Source organism: Heterodontus francisci, chromosome 40, assembly GCF_036365525.1.
Source record: "Heterodontus francisci isolate sHetFra1 chromosome 40, sHetFra1.hap1, whole genome shotgun sequence".
Taxonomy (NCBI): domain Eukaryota; kingdom Metazoa; phylum Chordata; class Chondrichthyes; order Heterodontiformes; family Heterodontidae; genus Heterodontus; species Heterodontus francisci.
Window position 1 is genome coordinate 3,787,151 of NC_090410.1, and position 20,764 is coordinate 3,807,914.

Sequence of the window (20,764 nt, forward strand, 5' to 3'; positions counted from 1 at the left end):
AAGAGTCGCTACCTTCTCCTGCTGCTCCGCCGGGAAATGAGGCCGAGTCCACGGAGCTCCGCACCTTTAAGGAAAATACCTACCCAGGAGTCCTCGCTGCCGACCAGCTTCCGGTTCCTCCGGCGCCAAAGACAAGGAAAACAGTAAGTAAAACAGTAAGTATAGGTGCTATATAAATGCAAGTTGTTATTACTAATCAACTCCTGACACTGGGCAGCATATTGCTTGTGAGGAATAATTCCTGCTGTCACTATAAGTTGTACCACTGCTTCCAGACATCATCCCCATACACCTCCTTCCTCACTAAGACGTCTGACTGGCCCAGTGTTGTAGGGATTGTGTTGTTTTTACGATGCATTAAGATTGCGCTTTTCTCCTGCAGGTTAACATGTGCCCAGTTGCCAAACAAAGTACTGGGAAGCCTCAGCATTATTGACACCCCAGGGATTCTGTCAGGAGCCAAGCAAAGAGTGACCAGAGGTAAGAAAGTTTAAAATTCCAGATCCTGCAAACTCTTAGCTCTGCTCAATCTGCTCCACCAGCACCTTCTTATCAGCTTGTACAGACTGGAATTTTTGTGACTTGAAATGTTTTTTCTTGTGTTGATCCAGACGAGGGGAGTTAATGCCAGGGACTAGTGCTTATCGTCAGTGTTAGCACAGTAAACGTAGAGTAAAGCTCCTTCCACACTAATGATAACATACCTTAGTTTCAACCTCAAAGAGGGACCTCTACTGCCCCAATGTGAGTTTTCTTTCCCTAATATGGCCCCAATAATTGAGCTGCTAAGTTGGTGTTATTTCAATGCAGTGTGTGGAGGGGATTCCCACATTCATTTCATGTAGGGAAGAAAAGAAAGACTTGCATTTCTATAGCGCCCTTTACTTTAGGGGAGGCAGTGGTGTACTGGTATTATCACTGGACTAGTAACCCAGAGACCCGGGTATTGATCTGGGGACATGGGTTCGAATCCCACCACAGCAGAAGGTGGAATTTGAATGTAATTAATAAATCTGGAATTAAAAAGCTAGTCTAATTATGGCCATGAAACCATTGTCGATTGTTGTAAAAACCCATCTGGTTCACTAATGTCCTTTAGGGAAGGAAATCTACTGTCCTTACCTGGTCTGGCCTACATGTGACTCCAGACCCACAGCAATGTGGTTAACTCTTACATGCCCTCTGAAATGGCCTAGCAAGCCACTCAGTTGTACCTAACCGCTACGAAGTCAATAAAAAGGAATGAAACTGGACGGACCACCCAGCATCGACCTAGGCACCGGAAACGACAACGGCAAACCCAGCCCTGTCGATTGCCGTTCCTTCACTGTCGCTGGGTCAAAATCCTGGAATTCCCTTCCTAACAGCACTGGGGGTGTACCTACCTCACATGGACTGCAGCGGTTCAAGAAGGCAGCTCACCACCACCTTCTCAAGGGCAATTAGGGATGGGCAATAAATGCTGTCCTAGCCAGTGACGCCCACATCCCATGAATGAATTTTAAAAAACGGCCTCGGGATATCCCAAAGCGCTTTTAGTCAATGAAGTACTTTTGGAGTATAGTCACTGTCGTAATGTCGGGAGCCAAAAATAGTTCATAGAATAGCAAGCTAGCCAAGAATCTATAGAAGAGCTGTTCCTATGCATTGAACTGAATGATCAGCCATATTGAATGGCGGGGCAGGTTTGATGGGCTGAATGGCCTACTCTTGCTCCTATGTTCCGATGCATTCCTAATAGCAAGCTATCCAAGAATTTATAGATTAGAAAAATTGATACTACAGAGAGAAGGCCAAGAATCTTGAGAATGAAAGCTAATTCGAAATGAAGAGTCAGAGCTTGTCAAGAATCAGGAGACAGATATGGAGCAAGCTCAGAAACAACAGACAGAGAGTTGGCTGGATTCACTGTGCAGTTTAAATGAGAACACTGTGGGCAGTTCTGGACATGTTGGAAAATATTATAATCTGTCTGAGCTCAGATTGGTTGCTCGGTTTCATCTCTGTCAGGAGTTGTAGATTTTCACTGAACCGCACAGTTTCACACAGCAGTGAATTGTGTTTTTCATCCAGCTGTTTGCAAAGTGCTGTACGTTATTTATCACACACTGCTCAGACCACACAAGGAAAACTCAGGCCAATTCAGGGCATCCAGCTGCAACAAGCATACTCACTCACACTCACACATTCGCATCAAACATCAACATCCTAGGGGCTACCATTGACCAGAAACTGAACTGGAGTAGCCATATAAATACCATGGCTACAAGAGCAGGTCAGAGGCTAAGTATCCTACGGCGAGTAACTCACCTCCTGACTCCCCAAAGCCTGTCCACCATCTACAAGGCACAAGTCAGGAGTGTGATGGAATACTCTCCACTTGCCTGGAAGGGTGCAGCTCCAACAACACTCAAGAAGCTCGACACCATCCAGGACAAAGCAGCCCGCTTGATTGGCACCCCATCTACAAACATTCACTCCCTCCACCACCAACGCACAGTGGCAGCAGTGTGTACCATCTACAAGATGCACTGCAGCAATGCACCAAGAATCCTTAGACAGCACCTTCCAAACCCGTGACCTCTACCACCTCGAAGGACAAGAGCAGCAAATGCATGGGAACATCACCACCTGCAAGTTCCCGTTCAAGTCACACACCATCCTGACTTGGAACTATATCGCCGTTCCTTCACTGTCACTGGGTCAAAATCCTGGAACTCCCTTCCTAACAGCACTGTGGGTCTACCTAACCCAAATGGACTGCAGCGGTTCAAGAAGGCAGCTCACCACCACCTTCTCAAGGGCAATTAGGGATGGGCAATAAATGCTGGCCTGGCCAGTGATGCCCACATCCCATAAATGAATAAAAAAAAAAATTTTTTAAATACAGTTACAGCACAGGGTTAGATACAGTGTAAAGCACCCTCTACACTGTCCCCATCAAACACTCCCAGGACAGGTACAGCATGGGGTTAGATACAGTGTAAAGCTCCCTCTACACTGTCCCCATCAAACACTCCCAGGACAGGTACAGCATGGGGTTAGATACAGTGTAAAGCTCCCTCTACACTGTCCCCATCAAACACTCCCAGGACAGGTACAGCATGGCGGTTAAATACAGAGTAAAGCTCCCTCTACACTGTCCCCAGCAAAAACTCCCAGGACAGATACAGCACGGGGGTTAGATACAGAGTAAAGCTCTCTCTACACTGTCCCCATCAAACACTCCCAGGACAGATACAGCACGGGGGTTAGATACAGAGTAAAGCCCCCTCTACACTGTCCCTTCAAAAAGAAAAAAAAAGTTACTCAGCACAGAGTGAAACTCCTTCTACAGTATCCCATTAAACACACAACAGCCAATATTGAGCAGGGCTCAGGGGCTTTGGTTACTAGGAACTGCATTGATGTCATAAAGCAGTGTCATTCTGACCAGCTGGTCCACTCCTTGTCCCTTTTAAAGGGGGTGAGTTTGTGTCATGCACACATTTTGAAATTGTGTGCTGTACACCAAAGTCAAGGGGAAAAAACGGGGTTAGATACAGAGTAAAGCTCCTTCTACACTGTGTCATCAAACACTCCCAGGACAGATACAGCATAGGGTTAGATACAGAGTAAAGCTCCCTCGACACTGTCCCCATCAATCACTCCCAGGACAGGTACAGCATGGGGTTAGATACAGAGTAAAGCTCCCTCTACACTGTCCCCAGCAAAAACTCCCAGGACAGATACAGCACGGGGGTTAGATACAGAGTAAAGCCCCCTCTACACTGTCCCTTCAAAAAGAAAAAAAAAGTTACTCAGCACAGAGTGAAACTCCTTCTACAGTATCCCATTAAACACACAACAGCCAATATTGAGCAGGGCTCAGGGGCTTTGGTTACTAGGAACTGCATTGATGTCATAAAGCAGTGTCATTTTGACCAGCTGGTCCACTCCTTGTCCCTTTTAAAGGGGGTGAGTTTGTGCCATGCACACATTTTGAAATTGTGTGCTGTACACCAAAGTCAAGGGGAAAAAACGGGGTTAGATACAGAGTAAAGCTCCTTCTACACTGTGCCATCAAACACTCCCAGGACAGGTACAGCATAGGGTTAGATACAGAGTAAAGCTCCCTCGACACTGTCCCCATCAATCACTCCCAGGACAGGTACAGCACAGGGGGTTAGATATAGAGTAAAGCTCCCTCTACGCTGTCCCCATCAATCACTCCCAGGACAGGTACAGCACAGGGTTAGATACAGAGTAAAGCTCCCTCTACACTGTCCCCATCAATCACTCCCAAGACAGGTACAGCACGGGGGTTAGATACAGAGTAAAGCTCCCTCTACACTGTCCCCATCAATCACTCCCAAGACAGGTACAGCACGGGGGTTAGATACAGAGTAAAGCTCCCTCGACACCTTCCCCATTAAACACTCCCAGGACAGGTACAGCACGGGAGTTATATACAAAGTAAAGCTTTAAGTACACTAGCTGTCTGTGACCTGGGAGTATTTGATGCTGACCCACAAAGCAAAGAGTGAAAAATGCTAAGTTTTCCATTCGTCACTGAGTGGGGTGATGGGCTTAGTCCAAAGTTCTTTTCATCAGCTTTTGAGTTACCAAACTCTCACTGGATGGGACCCAACAGTTGAAATTATAAACCTCAAAGAGCAACATTGCAAATCTGGCCATCTCTGTTTTGGATCAAGTGAGTGAAAGTGAGTCGTTGATCCCAGTGGAAGGTTGGAAGTATTTCTTGGATAATTCGATTGGTGAAATAACCTTCAGTACAACCAACTCCTCTCAGGACACAAAATAACAGTGCACATTTCTGAACACTGAGGGAAATATCAACGGAATTGGAGAATTAATGGGCAAGAGGTGCTCCATCTATAAGGACACCGCTGTGAGGAAGGAAGATCCCACACTCAATGTCTGGACACTGCTGAGTTACTTGATCTCAGAACTAGAAGCCATCGATATAAGATAGTCACTAATTAAATCCAGTAGGGAATTCAGGAGAAATTCTTTCCCCAGAGAGTGGTGAGAATGGGAAGCTGGATGAACACATTTTGGAGAAAAGAATAGAAGGTTATGCTGATAGAGCGAAATAAGGAAGAATGGGAGGAGGCTCGTGTGGAGCATAAACACCAACCATGACTGGTTGGGCCGAATGGCCTGCTTCTATATTCTATGTAATCTCAGCTGGGCTGATGGTGGGGAAACTGCAGTTGAACCCTGGGCTAAGGAGGGGAAAGTAAAGAGGAAGGATTCTCGTTTGAGGGTTCTGCCTGCAAATTGAGGATAGGATGGGTCTGGATGTGATAACTCCTGTGGTCAAATAGCCACCCGAGGCCAGCCTCCATTTGTAATCTTTCAGTGCTCGAACACAAGGACCTCCAGGGCTACCCTTCCAATTCCTGATGACTTTCCTCATCCAAATCTGATTGACTGCAGGAATCGCAAAGAATACTGAGTGCAGAACACGTGTGTACACACAGAATGAGTTTAGAAAATTTGTGTTTGCGCAGAACACGTGTAGAAAAAGTATGTACATGCAGAACACGTGCATTTATATATAGAACGTGCTATATGCAGAACACATGTATTTGGCAGAAAAAGTTTGTGCACTTGTGTATTTGTACACAGCAGGAAAAGTTGATGCATTTTACGATTATATTTCTTCCAGCAAGTCGCTTTGTCAGGACCAGACAACTGGGGGAGAGAACAGGCTGGGGATGTGAGCTGTGTGTGCTTTATTAATGGTTTAATTAAATTACAACCTTGCAACAACTCAACTATTACTCTGTACTTTCCTCTTGTTTTCCACTCGCTGCACCCTGCCTCCATCAGCTTTAGTACAGGATATTTGAATAAGCCTAAAATCTGCTGATCTGAGGTCTATTCCAATTAAACTGAGGCCCTGACCTCCCCCCTCCCCCCCCCCTCAGCCCTTTCCATCCCCCCAGAAACACTGCTGAGTTGATGGGTTAGAAAAGTAGTTGAAATCTGCCTGATGAAGCAGCCATTGCTGGAACCACAAGCAACGTGTCAGAGCACAAGATGTTGCTTCGAGTCTGCAAATAATCAAGACTTCGAGCTGATTCACTGAATTTTCCATATTAGCAGCTGGGGTGGAATCTGCAGCCAGTGAGTTGGAGAGGCAACCTTTACAAAGTGATACAACCAGGAGGGTACAACAGAGTGCATGTCACAGAGTACAGCAGAGGCTGCGGCTCACTCGCACACACTTTCACACACTTCCACGCTCCCACACTCCCATACTCGCACAGTCCCGCACACTCCCACACTCATACATTCACATACACACTCGCACACTCACATGCACACAAATACTCTCACACATGCACACACACACGCACACATACTTGCACACTCGCGCACACACATACTCTCGCACGTGCACACATACTTGCACACTCACACTCTTGCACATGCACACTCACAAATGTACATCCACACACACAGTCACACTTGCACATTCCCACACTAATGCAGTCACACACACACACACTCGCGCGCACACACACAAACTCGCACATATGCACACAAACACACACACGTACACACAGCAGTGTCCTTGGAAAGGATGTGTAGTGGTCGAGAGGCCACAATACAACAAAAGGGAAATAGGTGAGCGGGAAGGAAGACATCTTGCCTTGGGCCACAGTCAGTGCTCCCATCCTGTCCCTTTTAGTATCCCACCCAGACTGATCCCACCATCCTGCTCACTCCCCACTTACATATTTCTCATTTTCAAGAATTTTAAAAGAGTTGATGAATTCACTTCAACGTCGGTTTCCCAAAGTGATGTGTTTCTAAATGGCAATTTACTCAAATTGCTTCAGTTCAAGCAATTTATACAATTAACAGATTCCTCTTCAAAAAAGGGAAAACAAAGTGATGTTTGAAATCTCAGTGGAGTCACAAAACTCTTTCTTACCCAGAGTTTTCTCAGCAGTGACTGTCCCTATTGAACCCCCACTCACAGGGACAGACAGCCTCCTCCCACACTCTTTCACAGACACATCCCTCTGCGATCAATGTACCACTCTCCTTCTGCTCCATAACAGCATAAGAAGTAGGAGCAGGAGCAGGCCATTCAGCCCCTTGAGCCTGCTCCACCATTCAATAAGATCACGGTTGATCCTCGACCTCAACTCCTCCTTCCTGCCTGATCTGTGAGCTGGTTAAGCTGGGTTCCTTTGGGCTCAGATTGTAAATGGGTTGCCAGTGCTCGTTACACAGAATCAAACCCCTCTTTATGGCCGTAGTTGGATGATCAGCCATGATCATAATGAATGGCGGAGCAGGCTCGAAAGGCCAAATGGCCTACTCCTGCTCCTATTTTCTATGTTTCATAGGTTTGTAGAGCCACAGACGGTGGGCCTCTGGTTTTAAGCTAATCCATTACACAATAGAGTGTGTTCCCATCCTAAAGCATCGCAGAGCCCTTGGGCACTGTAATGGGGAATCATAGGGGAGGGGGTGGTGCTGGTGTGGGGGGCATGGGTTTTACTGGTCAGACAGGCTACGATGGGTTGAATGACCTCCCTCATTCTGTATTCACCTTACGTAACATTGTGACAGAAATCTGATGATGTCAAATGTAGAGCTCGTTAGATTCTAGATGAGGGGATAATTTTGGAGGAGCCAATTTGAAGATCCGACCAGTCCTTTGATTCACTTCTTGGCTGAAAGTGAGAGATAATTTCATAAATAGAATCACAAGGTTCAATCCACTGCCAAAAAACACAAATGAAATTAAAATTGCCAAAGCCAACTGCAGTCATTCGCCTTTAATTATTAGTAGTGTAAAATGTCAATCTTTTCTCTCCAATTTTCCTCCATCCTCCTCGGCCACTGAACTAGACCAATTATACATCAGAATCACATCAAACAATGAGGAAATTCACCTCCAGATGTTTTGCATGATGAACATGGCTGCAGTGAGACGCTGCGCCGTGCGATGAGACGCTGCGCCGTGCGGTGAAATGCTGTGCCACGTGGTGAGACGCTGCACCACATGGTGAGACTTCACCGTGCGGTGAGACACTGTGCCACATGGTGAGACGCTGTGCTGTGCGGTAAGACACTGTGCCACGTGGTGAGACTTCGTGCGGTGAGACACTGTGCCACGTGGTGAGACTTCACCGTGCGGTGAGACGCTGTGCCATGCGGTGAGACGCTGCTCCACATGGTGAGATGCTGTGCCGTGCGGTGAGACACTGCGCCACATGGTGAGACTTCACCATGCGGTGAGACACTGCGCCGTGCGGTGAGATGCTGTGCCACATGGTGAGACGCTGTGCTGTGCAGTAAGACACTGTGCCACATGGTGAGACTTCACCGTGCGGTGAGACACTGTGCCACATGGTGAGATGCTGTGCCATGCGGTGAGACACTGCGCCACATGGTGAGACTTCACCGTGCGGTGAGACACTGTGCCACATGGTGAGACGCTGTGCTGTGCAGTAAGACACTGTGCCACATGGTGAGACTTCACCGTGCGGTGAGACGCTGTGCCACGTGGTGAGACACTGTGCCATGTGGTGAGACGCTGCACCACATGGTGAGACTTCACCGTGCGGTGAGACACTGCACTATGTGGTGAGATGCTGCACCACATGGTGAGACTTCACCATGCGGTGAGACACTGCGCCGTGCAGTGAGTGGGTCCCAGCTTCATTGCCTGCTCTGTCCAGTGTTAGCCGATCTCGGTTGGGAAGCTACAATTGATATGAGAATTCAGGTTAAGGAGGTGGAAAATCAGACACATTTTCCAGCTCCTGCTTGATCTCCAGTCACCTTGGTCGGAGTTTGAGTGTGGACAGGGTGAGGTCTGGTTTGTCTGTGGTATCCGCCACTGGTTGAATAGCTTGTTGATTCCCAATGACTGGGATAGCATAGGGAGAGTGGCCTCTTGGGCAAAGGTCAATCTTTGACACACGGATAAATCTTAGGAAAGAAGTCAAGCTTTGATGTTAGCCAATCACAACTTCTGGAAAGGGTAAGAAGCTGCACCTTGAACCTTCTTAGTGAAGAACACGTTCTTTCGAGACTATTGACTGTAAGACCTTTGTCTACTGTCTACAGATGGTATTTTGATAAACGTTTGCTGGGAGCCAGGTGATGGGAGGAGTACGTGAAACCCTGAGGCTGTCTCAAACTTGGAAGTTTGCTTTCGGAATTGTTAACTGAGAGCTTTGTTAAGTGTATCCTGTAAACAGCGGAAAGGCTTTTTGGAGCGAGTGGAATAATGTCACTGGAAGGTTCTAATCTCATGTTGAGTGCTTGTGTTTTCCACTGCTTTGTGTTTCTGTGTCTGGCTGCTCTTTAATGATATGATTCATCTTTCAATGTTCAATGTGGTTGGCTTTTCCCCCATCATCCCTTTTCACCACTACACCCTGACGGGTGTTAATTGATACCCAGTGTCTAGAACTTTGATCTTAAAAGCAGCACAGCACACAGTTAGTGAGAGAGAGAGAGAGAGAGACATTGTTGAGACTTGTACTGAGGAATTTGAGGAGAGTTGGTGCTTTGTGAGAACAGAACTGAACTTGAGCTGAGGCAGAGGTGGATGTTCTGCTGCAACTTTGAGAGGCTGGACTGAGAGCTTGTGGATTTGTTCCAGAGATTTCCCAAGTTCACAACCCTACCTGTGACCTTTAACCGTCTGTCATGAGCAGAGCTCAAATTCATGCACAAAGGAAGGGCAGAGTGTTGGAAAGGGAGTTACCTGTATATTTGAATCTTTGGCCATTTGGCTTTCGTGATGACACTGATGATAATATATGTGTCAAAGCATACCCAGAGTGAGAAGGGCAGCACTGGGGTCAGAGGACATCACATGAGTCACTGGGTATAAATGGATAGAGAATGGATAAGGAGGGAAGAATAGAGTCAAGAAATGAAGATACTAGTTCAGTGTGGCAGGTCCAGGCTCTCAGGATGGGGTATTTTGGGAGGAGGTGGAAGTGAGTCGTACAGGTTTGGTGAACTGTGAGGCTGAATCTGGGGATACGATGCTACGTTGTTCAGTAATGAGATCAGAGAAAGAGGAACCAGATCATCAATGATCAGGAACAGCGATGCAGCAGTGCATCCATTATCACCAATTAATACGATGTCAGGATTGGGAGAGAGAGAAGGGATGGCTGCAATGTAAGAGGGAAATGGAAATGAGTGGGTAAAGGGAAGGGTCAGAGAGATGGATGACTGGGAAATGGCCGAGAGCCCAATTACTGTCCCACCTGACAGTTTGTGAGTAAGTGACCACGCACCATAAAGGTTAGTTTAGGAATTGCCAACGCTGCAGGATTGCCCTGGAGTCTCGGTGGGCCGAAGGGTCTGTTTCAGTGCTGTATCACTCTATGACTCTAAGTTCATTTCCAGGATGCTGCGAGAAGCAAAACCCAGGAGAAAAATCACAGGAACATTAAACAAATTACATGCTTTTAATCTCTAAAAACACTTTCGTTTAACTGCTGCTTTTAACGGACAGTCAAGAATCATCCAATCGGGTAGAAAAAGATCTGTTAGCGGGAAGGCAGGGAGATTGACATGTCGGCTGACCAATAGCTGGGTAGTGGAGGCGGGGTAGTTGGAGGCAGGAGGCCATGTGACAAAGCCTCCAGGAATCCATCCAATCACCTTTGGCACCCCAGGGTTAGTTGCGTGGTGGACATTGCATTGGGCTGTGAGTCTGACAATTAGTTAACAGGAGTTCCAGTTTGAATTAGCAGCGACAAAGTACTGCACCCTGGGGGTGTAGTTTAGACTCGGGAAGGACAGAGCATTTAGTATGTAGGCTGAGTCAGAGGGCACCTGTTAATGTGTGCAGACATAGAGAAGGTGTTTCCACTAGTGGAACTAGGGGGCATAAATGTAAGACAGTCACTAATAAATCCAACAGGGAATTCAGGAGAAACTTCTTTACCCGGTGAGTGGTGAGAATGTGGGACTCACTACCACAGGGAGTGGTTGAGGTGAATAGTATCGAGACATTTAAGGGGAAGCTGGATAAACACATGAGGGAGAAAGGAATAGAAGGAGATGGTGATAGTGTGAATAGGGTGGGAAAGGTTTGTGTGAGGCATAAACACTAACATGGACCAGTTGGGCCAACTGGCCTATTTCTGAGCTGTAAATTCTATGTAATGCTCGGTATATTTTGCCCATCTGCTTGATATATTACCACGCTGGCTAACCTCCACCTTGGCTGACACTTCCCTGGCTTGTTACACTTCTTCCTTATCTGCTTCCAGCTTGTTTGAAGTTTTGAAGGATGTATTCACCCTCTCCTCCTGCCAAGCAGCCAACAAACCTCTCCCGTGTCGATTCGCACAGGACCAACCTCCTTTGCTGCATTTATTGGATCAGGAGAATGAAGCAACTCATTTGTCTCCTGATGACAACTTAAGAAATAGGAGCAGGAGTAGGCCATTTGGCCCCTTGAGCCTGCTCCAATATTCAGTAAGATCATGGCTGATCGTCCACATCAACTCCACTTCCCTGCCCTGTCCCCATATCCCTTGATTCCCTTAGAATCCAAAAATCTATCGATCTCTGTCTTGAATATACACAAAGAATGAACATCCACAGCCCCCTGGACGGAGAAATTTCTCCTCATCTCAGTCCTAAATGGCTGAGCCCAGATTCTCGATTCTCCAGGTAGGGGAACCGGCCTCTGCACAGCAACGGTTAATCAACTCCATTAACTGGTGACCTCGGCTATTCAGAAGCCACAGTGAGTTGGGGAGGCGAGGTTGGTGGGATCTTTCTCTGCCGATCTGAAAATTCCTTGAGGTTATCGAAGTTAGGTTTCAGCAAGTGTGGTATTGGCCATTGTTTTGTCATGGCGCCTGACTCCGCCCTTGCCTCTGCCCATCTGCTGCTGAAACCCTCGTCCAAGCCTTTGTCCACTCCAGATTCCGACTATTCCAAAACTCTCCTGGCTGAGCTCCCATTTTCCACCCATTGTAAACTTCAGACGATCCAAAACTTTGTTCCCATAGCCTAACTCACACCAAGTCCTGTTCTCCCATTACCCATGACTTACATTGACTCCCAGTCCAGCAACACCTCAATTTTAAAATCCTCATCTTGCTTTCAAATCCCTCCATGGCCACTCCCCTCCCTATCTCTGTAACCTCCTCCAGCCCCACTCCCCTCCCTATCTCTGTAACCTCCTCCAGCCCCACTCCCCTCCCTATCTCTGTAACCTCCTCCAGCCCCACTCCCCTCCCTATCTCTGTAACCTCCTCCAGCCCCACTCCCCTCCCTATCTCTGTAACCTCCTCCAGCCCCACTCCCCTCCCTATCTCTGTAACCTCCTCCAGCCCCACTCCCCTCCCTATCTCTGTAACCTCCTCCAGCCCCACTCCCCTCCCTATCTCTGTAACCTCCTCCGGCCCCACTCCCCTCGCTATCTCTGTAACTTCCTCCGGCCCCACTCCCCTCCCTATCTCTGTAACCTCCTCCGGCCTCACTCCCCTCCCTATCTCTGTAACCTCCTCCAGCCCCACAACCCTCCGAGATCTCTGCACACCTGCTCCAATCCAACTCCCCTCGCTATCTCTGTAACCTCCTCCAGCCCCACTCCCCTCCCTATCTCTGTAACCTCCTCCGGCCCCACTCCCTTCCCTATCTCTGTAACCTCCTCCAGCCCCACTCCCCTCCGAGATCTCTGCACACCTCCAATTCTGGCCTCTTGCACATCCCCAATGTTAATCACTCCACCATTGGCGGCCGTGCCCTCAGCTGCCTGGGCCTTAAGCTCTGGAATTCTCTCCCTCTCTGCCTCTATCTCCTCCTTTAAGACATTCCTTAAAACCAACTCTTTGACCAAGCTTTTAGTCACCTGCCCTAATATCTCCTTATGCGTTCAGTGTCAAATTCTGTTCGATAACGCTCCTCTGAAGCATCTGGGAGTGTCCTACTACATTAAAGGCAAATTGTTGTTGTTGTATTGTGGTGCTGTTTTTTTTGGCCCAAAGCAGAGGATTCTGACTAATGGAGAATTGCAGTTGATCTATTGTCCGCCCTGAATTCCTTAGACTGTTAACTCGCTGCAAATTAGTTGCAGCTCCTACATTCAGTAACTGTAGAAACTGCAACCATTAAGCAGCTTTTCTTTGGCCGAGTTGCAAACTTTTCTTGATTAAAGCTGCTGAAGATGTTTGAAAGTGTTTCTCCTGTGCTGTGCATTCTGTGGCTGTGGCTCCGCAGGGCCAGCTGAACACAGAACAGGGCTCACATCTCTTAACCAGTCATTTCCCATTGAGCTTGCAGCTGCCTTTTATGGAATTTCTTTGCTGCCAGGAATATGACTGGCTGCCAAGGGGCAGGGTAGTTTTCCTGGATACAGCTTAGTTCAGTTTACTGGGACTGAGATTCCGTGTGTACTGAAGCTCAGCGATCCCGTCGGGTAATGAGATGCATTTTTGCTGCTTTGGAGTCCAAACTGGATCAAGCTTCATGAAAGACTTGCATTTTAGTAGCGCCTTTCACAACCTCAGGGCACCCCAAATCGCCAAAGCAGTACTTTTTTGGAGTGTAGTCACTGTGGTAATGTAGGAGACACAGCAGCCAATTTGAGCACAGCAAGATCCCACAAACAGCAGTAAGATAATTTGTTAAGATGTTGGTTGAAGGGCAAATATTAGTGAGGCCACTGGGGAGAACTCCCCTGCTCTTCTTCAAAATGGTGCCATGGGATCTTCTACATCCACACGAGAGGGTCGATGGGGCCTCAGGTTAGCACCTCATCTGAAAGGCAGCACCTCTGCCAGTGTAGCACTCCCCCAGTACTGCACTGGGAGGGTCAGCCTGGATTTTGTGCTTAAGTTGCTATTGTGGGACTTGAACTCACAACCAGTTGCCAACAAAGTGAGAGTGTTACCCACTGAGACACAGATAACACCTAAATCTACCCCCCCAAAAAATCTCAGTTGGTGCTGCAATCCAATATGAGAGGGGCTGCATCAATGTCAGGTGAATGAAGGTGAGAAACTGCTCACTACCACTAGTGTCTGGGCCCTAAGTTCTGGAATTTGCTCCGTAAACTTCTCCGTCTCTCCACCTCTCTTGCTGTTTCTCGCTCTCTCTCTCCTCCTTTAAGATGCTGATTAAAACCTCGCTCTTTGGCCAAGCTTTTAGTCACCTGTCCTAATATCGCCTAATGTGATTCAGTGTCAAATTTTATTTGCTAACGCTCCTGTAAAGCACCTTGGGACGTTTCTACTAGGAACACGTACTATATAAATGCAAGCTGTTGGAGTGAGTGAATATGTTATGGAGCTTAGGGTTTAAACCGTCCTAGCGAGTTAGCCCAGGGTAATGCAGATTTAGTCAGACTCCCTGAACTCTGACACACAATACAATCCACAGTATAAACCTCAAAGCAGTGACCCTGTCTAAAAGCTCTCTAAGGAAGAGCAGCTCCTCAGCTAGGGCCATTCAGAGAGGCTGCTGTACAGGCTAATATTGGAGAGTTTTAATGAGCTCAGAAAGGAACCTTCCTTCTAAAGAATGTTGTACAATTTACAGCACAGAAACAGGCCATTCAGCCCAACTAGTACGTGCTGGTGTTTATGCTCCACATGAGCCTCCTCCCTCTTCTTCTCACCCGATCAGTTATTTCCTTCTATCTCTTTTTCCCTCATGTGTTTATCCAGCTTCCCCTTAAATGTATTGATACTATTCACCTCAACCATTCCCTGTGGGAAAAGAAGTTTTTCCTGAATTCCTGATTGGATTTATTAGTCACCATCTTATGTTGTTGGCCCCAGTTCTGGTCTCCCCCCCCCCCCCCCCCCCACCCACCACAAGTAAAAACATCTTCGCTATACTGATCCTATCAAGCCCCTTCATAATTGTAAAGACCTCTATCAGGTCACCCCTCAGTCTGTTTAAATCTTTCCTGACTCCTTCTAAAGACTTGTTCTGCCTTTCAGGTTATGACTTTGCTGCCGTACTGCAGTGGTTTGCTGAGCGAGTGGACCGAATCATTCTCCTGTTCGACGCTCACAAGCTGGAGATTTCGGATGAGTTCTCGGAAGCTATCAGGGCTCTGAAGGGCAATGAAGACAAGATCCGAGTGGTGCTAAACAAGGCGGATCAGGTGGACACTCAGCAGCTGATGAGAGTCTATGGGGCCCTGATGTGGTCTCTCGGCAAAGTCATCAACACCCCCGAGGTCATGCGCGTCTACATCGGCTCCTTCTGGTCTGAGCCACTGCTGATCTCGGATAACCGGAAGCTGTTTGAGTTGGAGGAGCAGGATCTATTCCAGGATCTTCAGAACTTGCCCAGGAATGCTGCCTTGAGGAAGCTCAATGACCTTGTAAAAAGAGCAAGGCTTGTGAGGGTGAGAGGACATGACATTGCTTACTGTGATACTGGGGGGAGCAGAGTCGAAATTAACCTAACTCGCCAGTCAGGGAACTGGAGGGATTGGTGCAATGCTGGATTTACACTCCACTCAATTCTAATCTTCATTGAAGTCAGCGAGGAGCAATATTGGGCAGGGTATAAATCCAGCATTCAATCCTGAACTATTCTCCGTCGGTGAGACAGGTTAAAATTATCCTCCATTGGAGACAGTTTTAGATTTCGGAGTTCTGGAAACTAGCCTGGTCTTCCAATTCCAGAGCAGTGCCCCATTAGAATGGGCAAACTAAGGGATGCCCGTGTCTGAAGGCTTGACCTTTCAATGTGGAAAATGTGTTTGTTTATAATTTGTGACTCAAGATTGTTTAAAAGTCTTGAAGAATTTCTGCACTGAAAATGAATTGGTACCGAGGACAATGTTACAAGCACCCGCCAACGCAATGTGATAATGACCCGATCATCTGTTTCAGTGATGTTGATTGAAAGATAAATATTGGCCAGAACACGGAGGACTATTCCCCTGCTCTTTGTCAGGGTATTTTACATCCCACCTGGGATGTGGAGTGTGTAAACTGCAGGGTGGGGATAGGAACAGGCTTCACTCTGAAGCCCACGCTAGTTGAATAGCCAGCTGGCGTTGGCAGGTTACCCCCCAGCACCTTCAGAAAAAAGGCCCCTGGAGGGACCCTTGAAAACAATACTGCTTTTAAAACTAATGCTTGACTTTTTGACCCATGATATTTGTGTTTCTACGTGACGTGCATCCTTTCTCATCTCACATTGAGTGGCACCATCAAGGCTCAGGTCAGGCATGGGTCAGATGAGAATCAGTCAGTCTCCCAGTGTCAGCCTCTGTGTCTCCCTCCCAGCAACAGAAAACCAGCCTCAGTCCTCTGTCCTTCATGACATTTCTATTTCCACTGGGCAGGGCTCCCAGTCCAGTTTCCCAAAGGTTTCCCAAAAACTACCACCTTTTAACCATCGGTGTATCCAACGGAAGCTGCCACCGAATCACTGCATTCTGATTCCATCCCCCTCCTCCCTCAACCCTTTAACACTCCAATCCCCCTCCTCCCTCAACCCTTTAACACTCCAATCCCCCTCCTCCCTCAACCCTTTAACACTCCAATCCCCCTCCTCCCTCAACCCTTTAACACTCCAATCCCCCTCCTCCCTCAACCCTTTAACACTCCAATCCCCCTCCTCCCTCAACCCTTTAACACTCCAATCCCCCTCCTCCCTCGGCCCTTTAACACTCCAATCTCCCTCCTCCCTCGGCTCTTTAACACTCCAATCCCCCTCCTCGCTCGGCCCTTTAACACTCCAATCTCCCTCCTCCCTCGGCTCTTTAACACTCCAATCCCCCTCCTCCCTCGGCCCTTTAACACTCCAATCTCCCTCCTCGCTCGGCTCTTTAACACTCCAATCCCCCTCCTCGCTCGGCCCTTTAACACTCCAATCTCCCTCCTCCCTCGGCCCTTTAACACTCCAATCCCCCTCCTCCCTCGACCCTTTAACACTCCAATCCCCCTCCTCCCTCGGCCCTTTAACACTCCAATCCCCCTCGGCCCTTTAACACTCCAATCCCCCTCCTCCCTCGGCTCTTTAACACTCCAATCCCCCTCCTCCCTCGGCCCTTTAACACTCCAATCTCCCTCCTCCCTCAGCCCTTTAACACTCCAATCCCCCTCCTTTTTCAACCCTTTAACACTCCAATCCCCCTCCTCCCTCGGCCCTTTAACACTCCAATCCCCCTCCTCCCTCAGCCCTCTAACACTCTGATCCCTGGAAGTTCCTCTTCCAGGTTTCTCCATGTTTTTAAAAAGCAGGAAGAGTAAAGTTAAGGAATGGTGAGATTTTGCTGCTATGGGAGTTCAAAATGAACAAATCTAATAGCTGCCCTGTCCGATAACGGGGGTATCTCATTCACTAAACACAGGACCCTGGGCTGGGGAATGCTGTCCAGATACATCTAACAAGCAATGTCCAAATCTGCCTGAACCGTTTTGCATCACTTTCTCACTCTGTTCAAGCTCTTCATGGGAATATGGGAAGATTCCGGCCGGAAAAAGCCATTGATTTCCATCCAACGGGTCTAGGAAATGACATGACCGATGACACCTCTCACACCCCTCCAGGAACTGATCCAGACGTTTTAAATTGCCGATACAATTATCTGCCACGTTCTCCCCCTGCCCATAACATTCACCACCCTCTCTCTCTCTAAAGCAGTTAAATTTAGTTTTTTTAATCTCTCTCTACAAACACTCACTCTCCCCTCTGCAGTTGAGATTAGATGCTTCATTCTGCAGGTTCAGACTGATGTCCAGAATGACTGTGAACAATGGAATCCCTGGGGCTTGTGCCTTCAAATATCTGAGTGGTGTTTGAGATGCTATTATCCGCTGTGGACACACACCCACTGTCCTGAAGTGCCGAGGCCTGATAAACCTCAGCCATGCATTGTTTGCAGTTGCCGGGTACGCGCCGTGCTTGTGTTACTGCCGGTGTCGGTGCTGTGGTGCTTACTGTGCTGACAGCAGCCGTGGCAAAATCTGGCAGCTCCAGCAGCCACAGAGACCCAGATCAAAAACAATAACAACTTGTATTGATATAGCACCTTTAACATAGGGGGAGATGGTGGCACAGTGATAGTTATCTAGGGCCCCAGGCTAATGCCCTGGAGACACGGGTTCAAACCCCACCACGGCAGCTGGTGGAATTTAAAATTCAATTAATTAAAACATTTGAAATTGAAAGCTAGTCTCTGGTTCACTGATGTCCTTTAGGGAAGGAAATCTGCTGTCCTTACCTGGTCTGGCCTACATGTGACTCCAGACCCACAGCAATGTGGTTGACTCTTAACTGCCCTCTGAAATGTTCCTAGCAAGGCCACTTGGTTCAAGGACAATTAGGGAATGGGCAACAACTGCTGGCCTTGCCAGTGACGCCCACATCCCATGAAAGAATTTTTTTAAAATCCCAAGGCGCTTCACAGGAGCATTATAAAACAAAATTACATTCGAAGATATTAGGGCAGGTGACCAAAAACTTAGTCAAAGAGGTAGGTTTTAAGGAGCATCTTAAAGGAGGAGAGAGAGGTGGAGAGGTTCAGGGAGGGAATTCCAGATCTTGGGGCCCAGGCAGCTGAAGGCACGGCCGCCAATGATGGAGCGATGGGAATCGGGGGATGCTCAAGATGCCAGAATTAGAGGAGGACAGAGAATCTCAGAGGGTTCTGGAGCTGGAGGAGATTACAGAGATAGGGAGAGGCGAGAGGCTTGGAGGAGATTACAGAGATAGGGAGAGGCGAGAGGCTGGAGGAGATTACAGAGATAGGGAGAGGCGAGAGGCTGGAGGAGATTACAGAGATAGGGAGAGGCGAGAGGCTGGAGGAGATTACAGAGATAGGGAGAGGCGAGGAGCTGGAGGAGATTACAGAGATAGGGAGAGGCGAGAGGCTGGAGGAGATTACAGAGATAGGGAGAGGCGAGGAGCTGGAGGAGATTACAGAGATAGGGAGAGGCGAGAGGCTGGAGGAGATTACAGAGATAGGGAGAGGCGAGAGGCTGGAGGAGATTACAGAGATAGGGAGAGGCGAGGAGCTGGAGGAGATTACAGAGATAGGGAGAGGCGAGAGGCTGGAGGAGATTACAGAGATAGGGAGAGGCGAGGCGCTGGAGGAGATTACAGAGATAGGGAGAGGCGAGAAGCTGGAGGGGATTACAGAGATAGAGAGAGACAGGGACCTGGAGGAGATTACAGAGATAGGGAGAGGCAGGGAGCGAGAGGAGATTACAGAGATAGGGAGAGGCGAGGAGCTGGAGGAGATTACAGAGATAGGGAGAGGCGAGGAGCTGGAGGAGATTACAGAGATAGGGAGAGGCGAGAGGCTGGAGGAGATTACAGAGATAGGGAGAGGCGAGAGGCTGGAGGAGATTACAGAGATAGGGAGAGGCGAGGAGCTGGAGGAGATTACAGAGATAGGGAGGGGCGAGGAGCTGGAGGAGATTACAGAGATAGGGAGGGGCATTGCCATGGAGCAATTTGCAAATACAAGGATGAGAATTTTAGAATCGAGGCTTTGCTTAACTGGGAGCCAATGTAGGTTGTCGAGTCATTATCACATTACTCTTTGTGGGAGCTTGCTGTGCACAAAGTGGCTGCCCTGTTCCTTACATAACAACAATGACTGCACTTCCAAAAGTGCTTCTTTGGCTGTGAAGTGCTTTGGGACATCCCGAGGACATGAAAGGCGCTATAGAAATGCAAGTTCTTTCTTTTCTTTCAGTTGACTGTCATCAGTCAGCAACCTTCCTCCCTTAACGGCCCCAAGCCTCCCTCCCTCGGTTTGCTGCTCACGTGTATTCTCACTCATCAAGCTCCTGGCCACAGCAGGACCCAGAAGGAGACTGACTTTCCCTCCAATTGCTTCGAATCAGCTGTTTATTAAAGACAGATGGAAAGACCTGCATTTATATAGCGCAGCTCATGACTCAGGATGTCCCAAAGCGCTTTCCAGCCAATTAGATGCTCCTTTTGAAGTGTAGTCACCGTTGTAATATAGGAAATGCAGGAGCCAATTTGTGCCACAAACAGAAATCACAATCAAGATAACCTATTGGTTGAGGGGTAAATATTGGCGAGGACACTGGGGAGAACCCCCTACTCCTTGACATTGTGCTTTGGGATCTTTTGCGTTCACACAGTCTTGGTTTAATGTCTCATCTGGCAGACGGCACCTCCAACAGTACAGCACTCCCTCAGTACTGGCAGCCTCGATTTAAATGCTGCCAATAAGAAGCCTCCATTATTTACAGAAGCCCGAGCCTGCTTCTCGAGGGACACAGCACATTCATTCAACAAACCAGTTCACCTCTGTCAGACCCTTAAATGGCCTTTGTCTTATCTGTGACCCACAGACTTTTGTATACACTGTCTGTAAATAGCATAGATCCTGCTTACAGTCAGAATCTCCTCTGCGCAAGTGAGAAGCCAACACAAACATATCTTTATCCTGATTAACCTCAGTCCTGTTTATTTGTGTTAAACACTGAGATCTGTCCCCTCATGTTTTAGTTAGCTACTGCACAATATTATTTTAATCCTCAGGAACTCTGTCTGTCCAGGAACTGCAGTTAATGAGGTTTCTTTCTAACAGACGGTGTACATTGTAATTCAGCAACAAATACTGTTGCCTCGATAAGATCAAGAATTGCTTGTGAACAAATCCAACTGAGATCCTGTTTATCCAAGTTGAACTCAAGCTGTATGGGTTTAAAGAGGGAGTCGCACTATCAGGGCTCCTTTTAAAAAAAAAATGTTTTCAAGGATGACATTTAAGATCCTTTTGTTTTTCCAT

General features: G+C 47.8%; 1 protein-coding gene across 1 annotated transcript in view; it reads left to right on the forward strand.

Annotated features, from left to right (window-relative positions):
• LOC137352982 (EH domain-containing protein 2-like) overlaps positions 1–20,764 on the forward strand; it is an 85,745-nt gene that overhangs the window by 12,993 nt on the left and 51,988 nt on the right. Inside the window, exons 2-3 of the mRNA XM_068018828.1 lie at positions 383–480; positions 14,967–15,379. Coding sequence (XP_067874929.1) covers positions 383–480; positions 14,967–15,379 — 511 coding nt within the window. The remainder of the gene's footprint in view (positions 1–382; positions 481–14,966; positions 15,380–20,764) is intronic.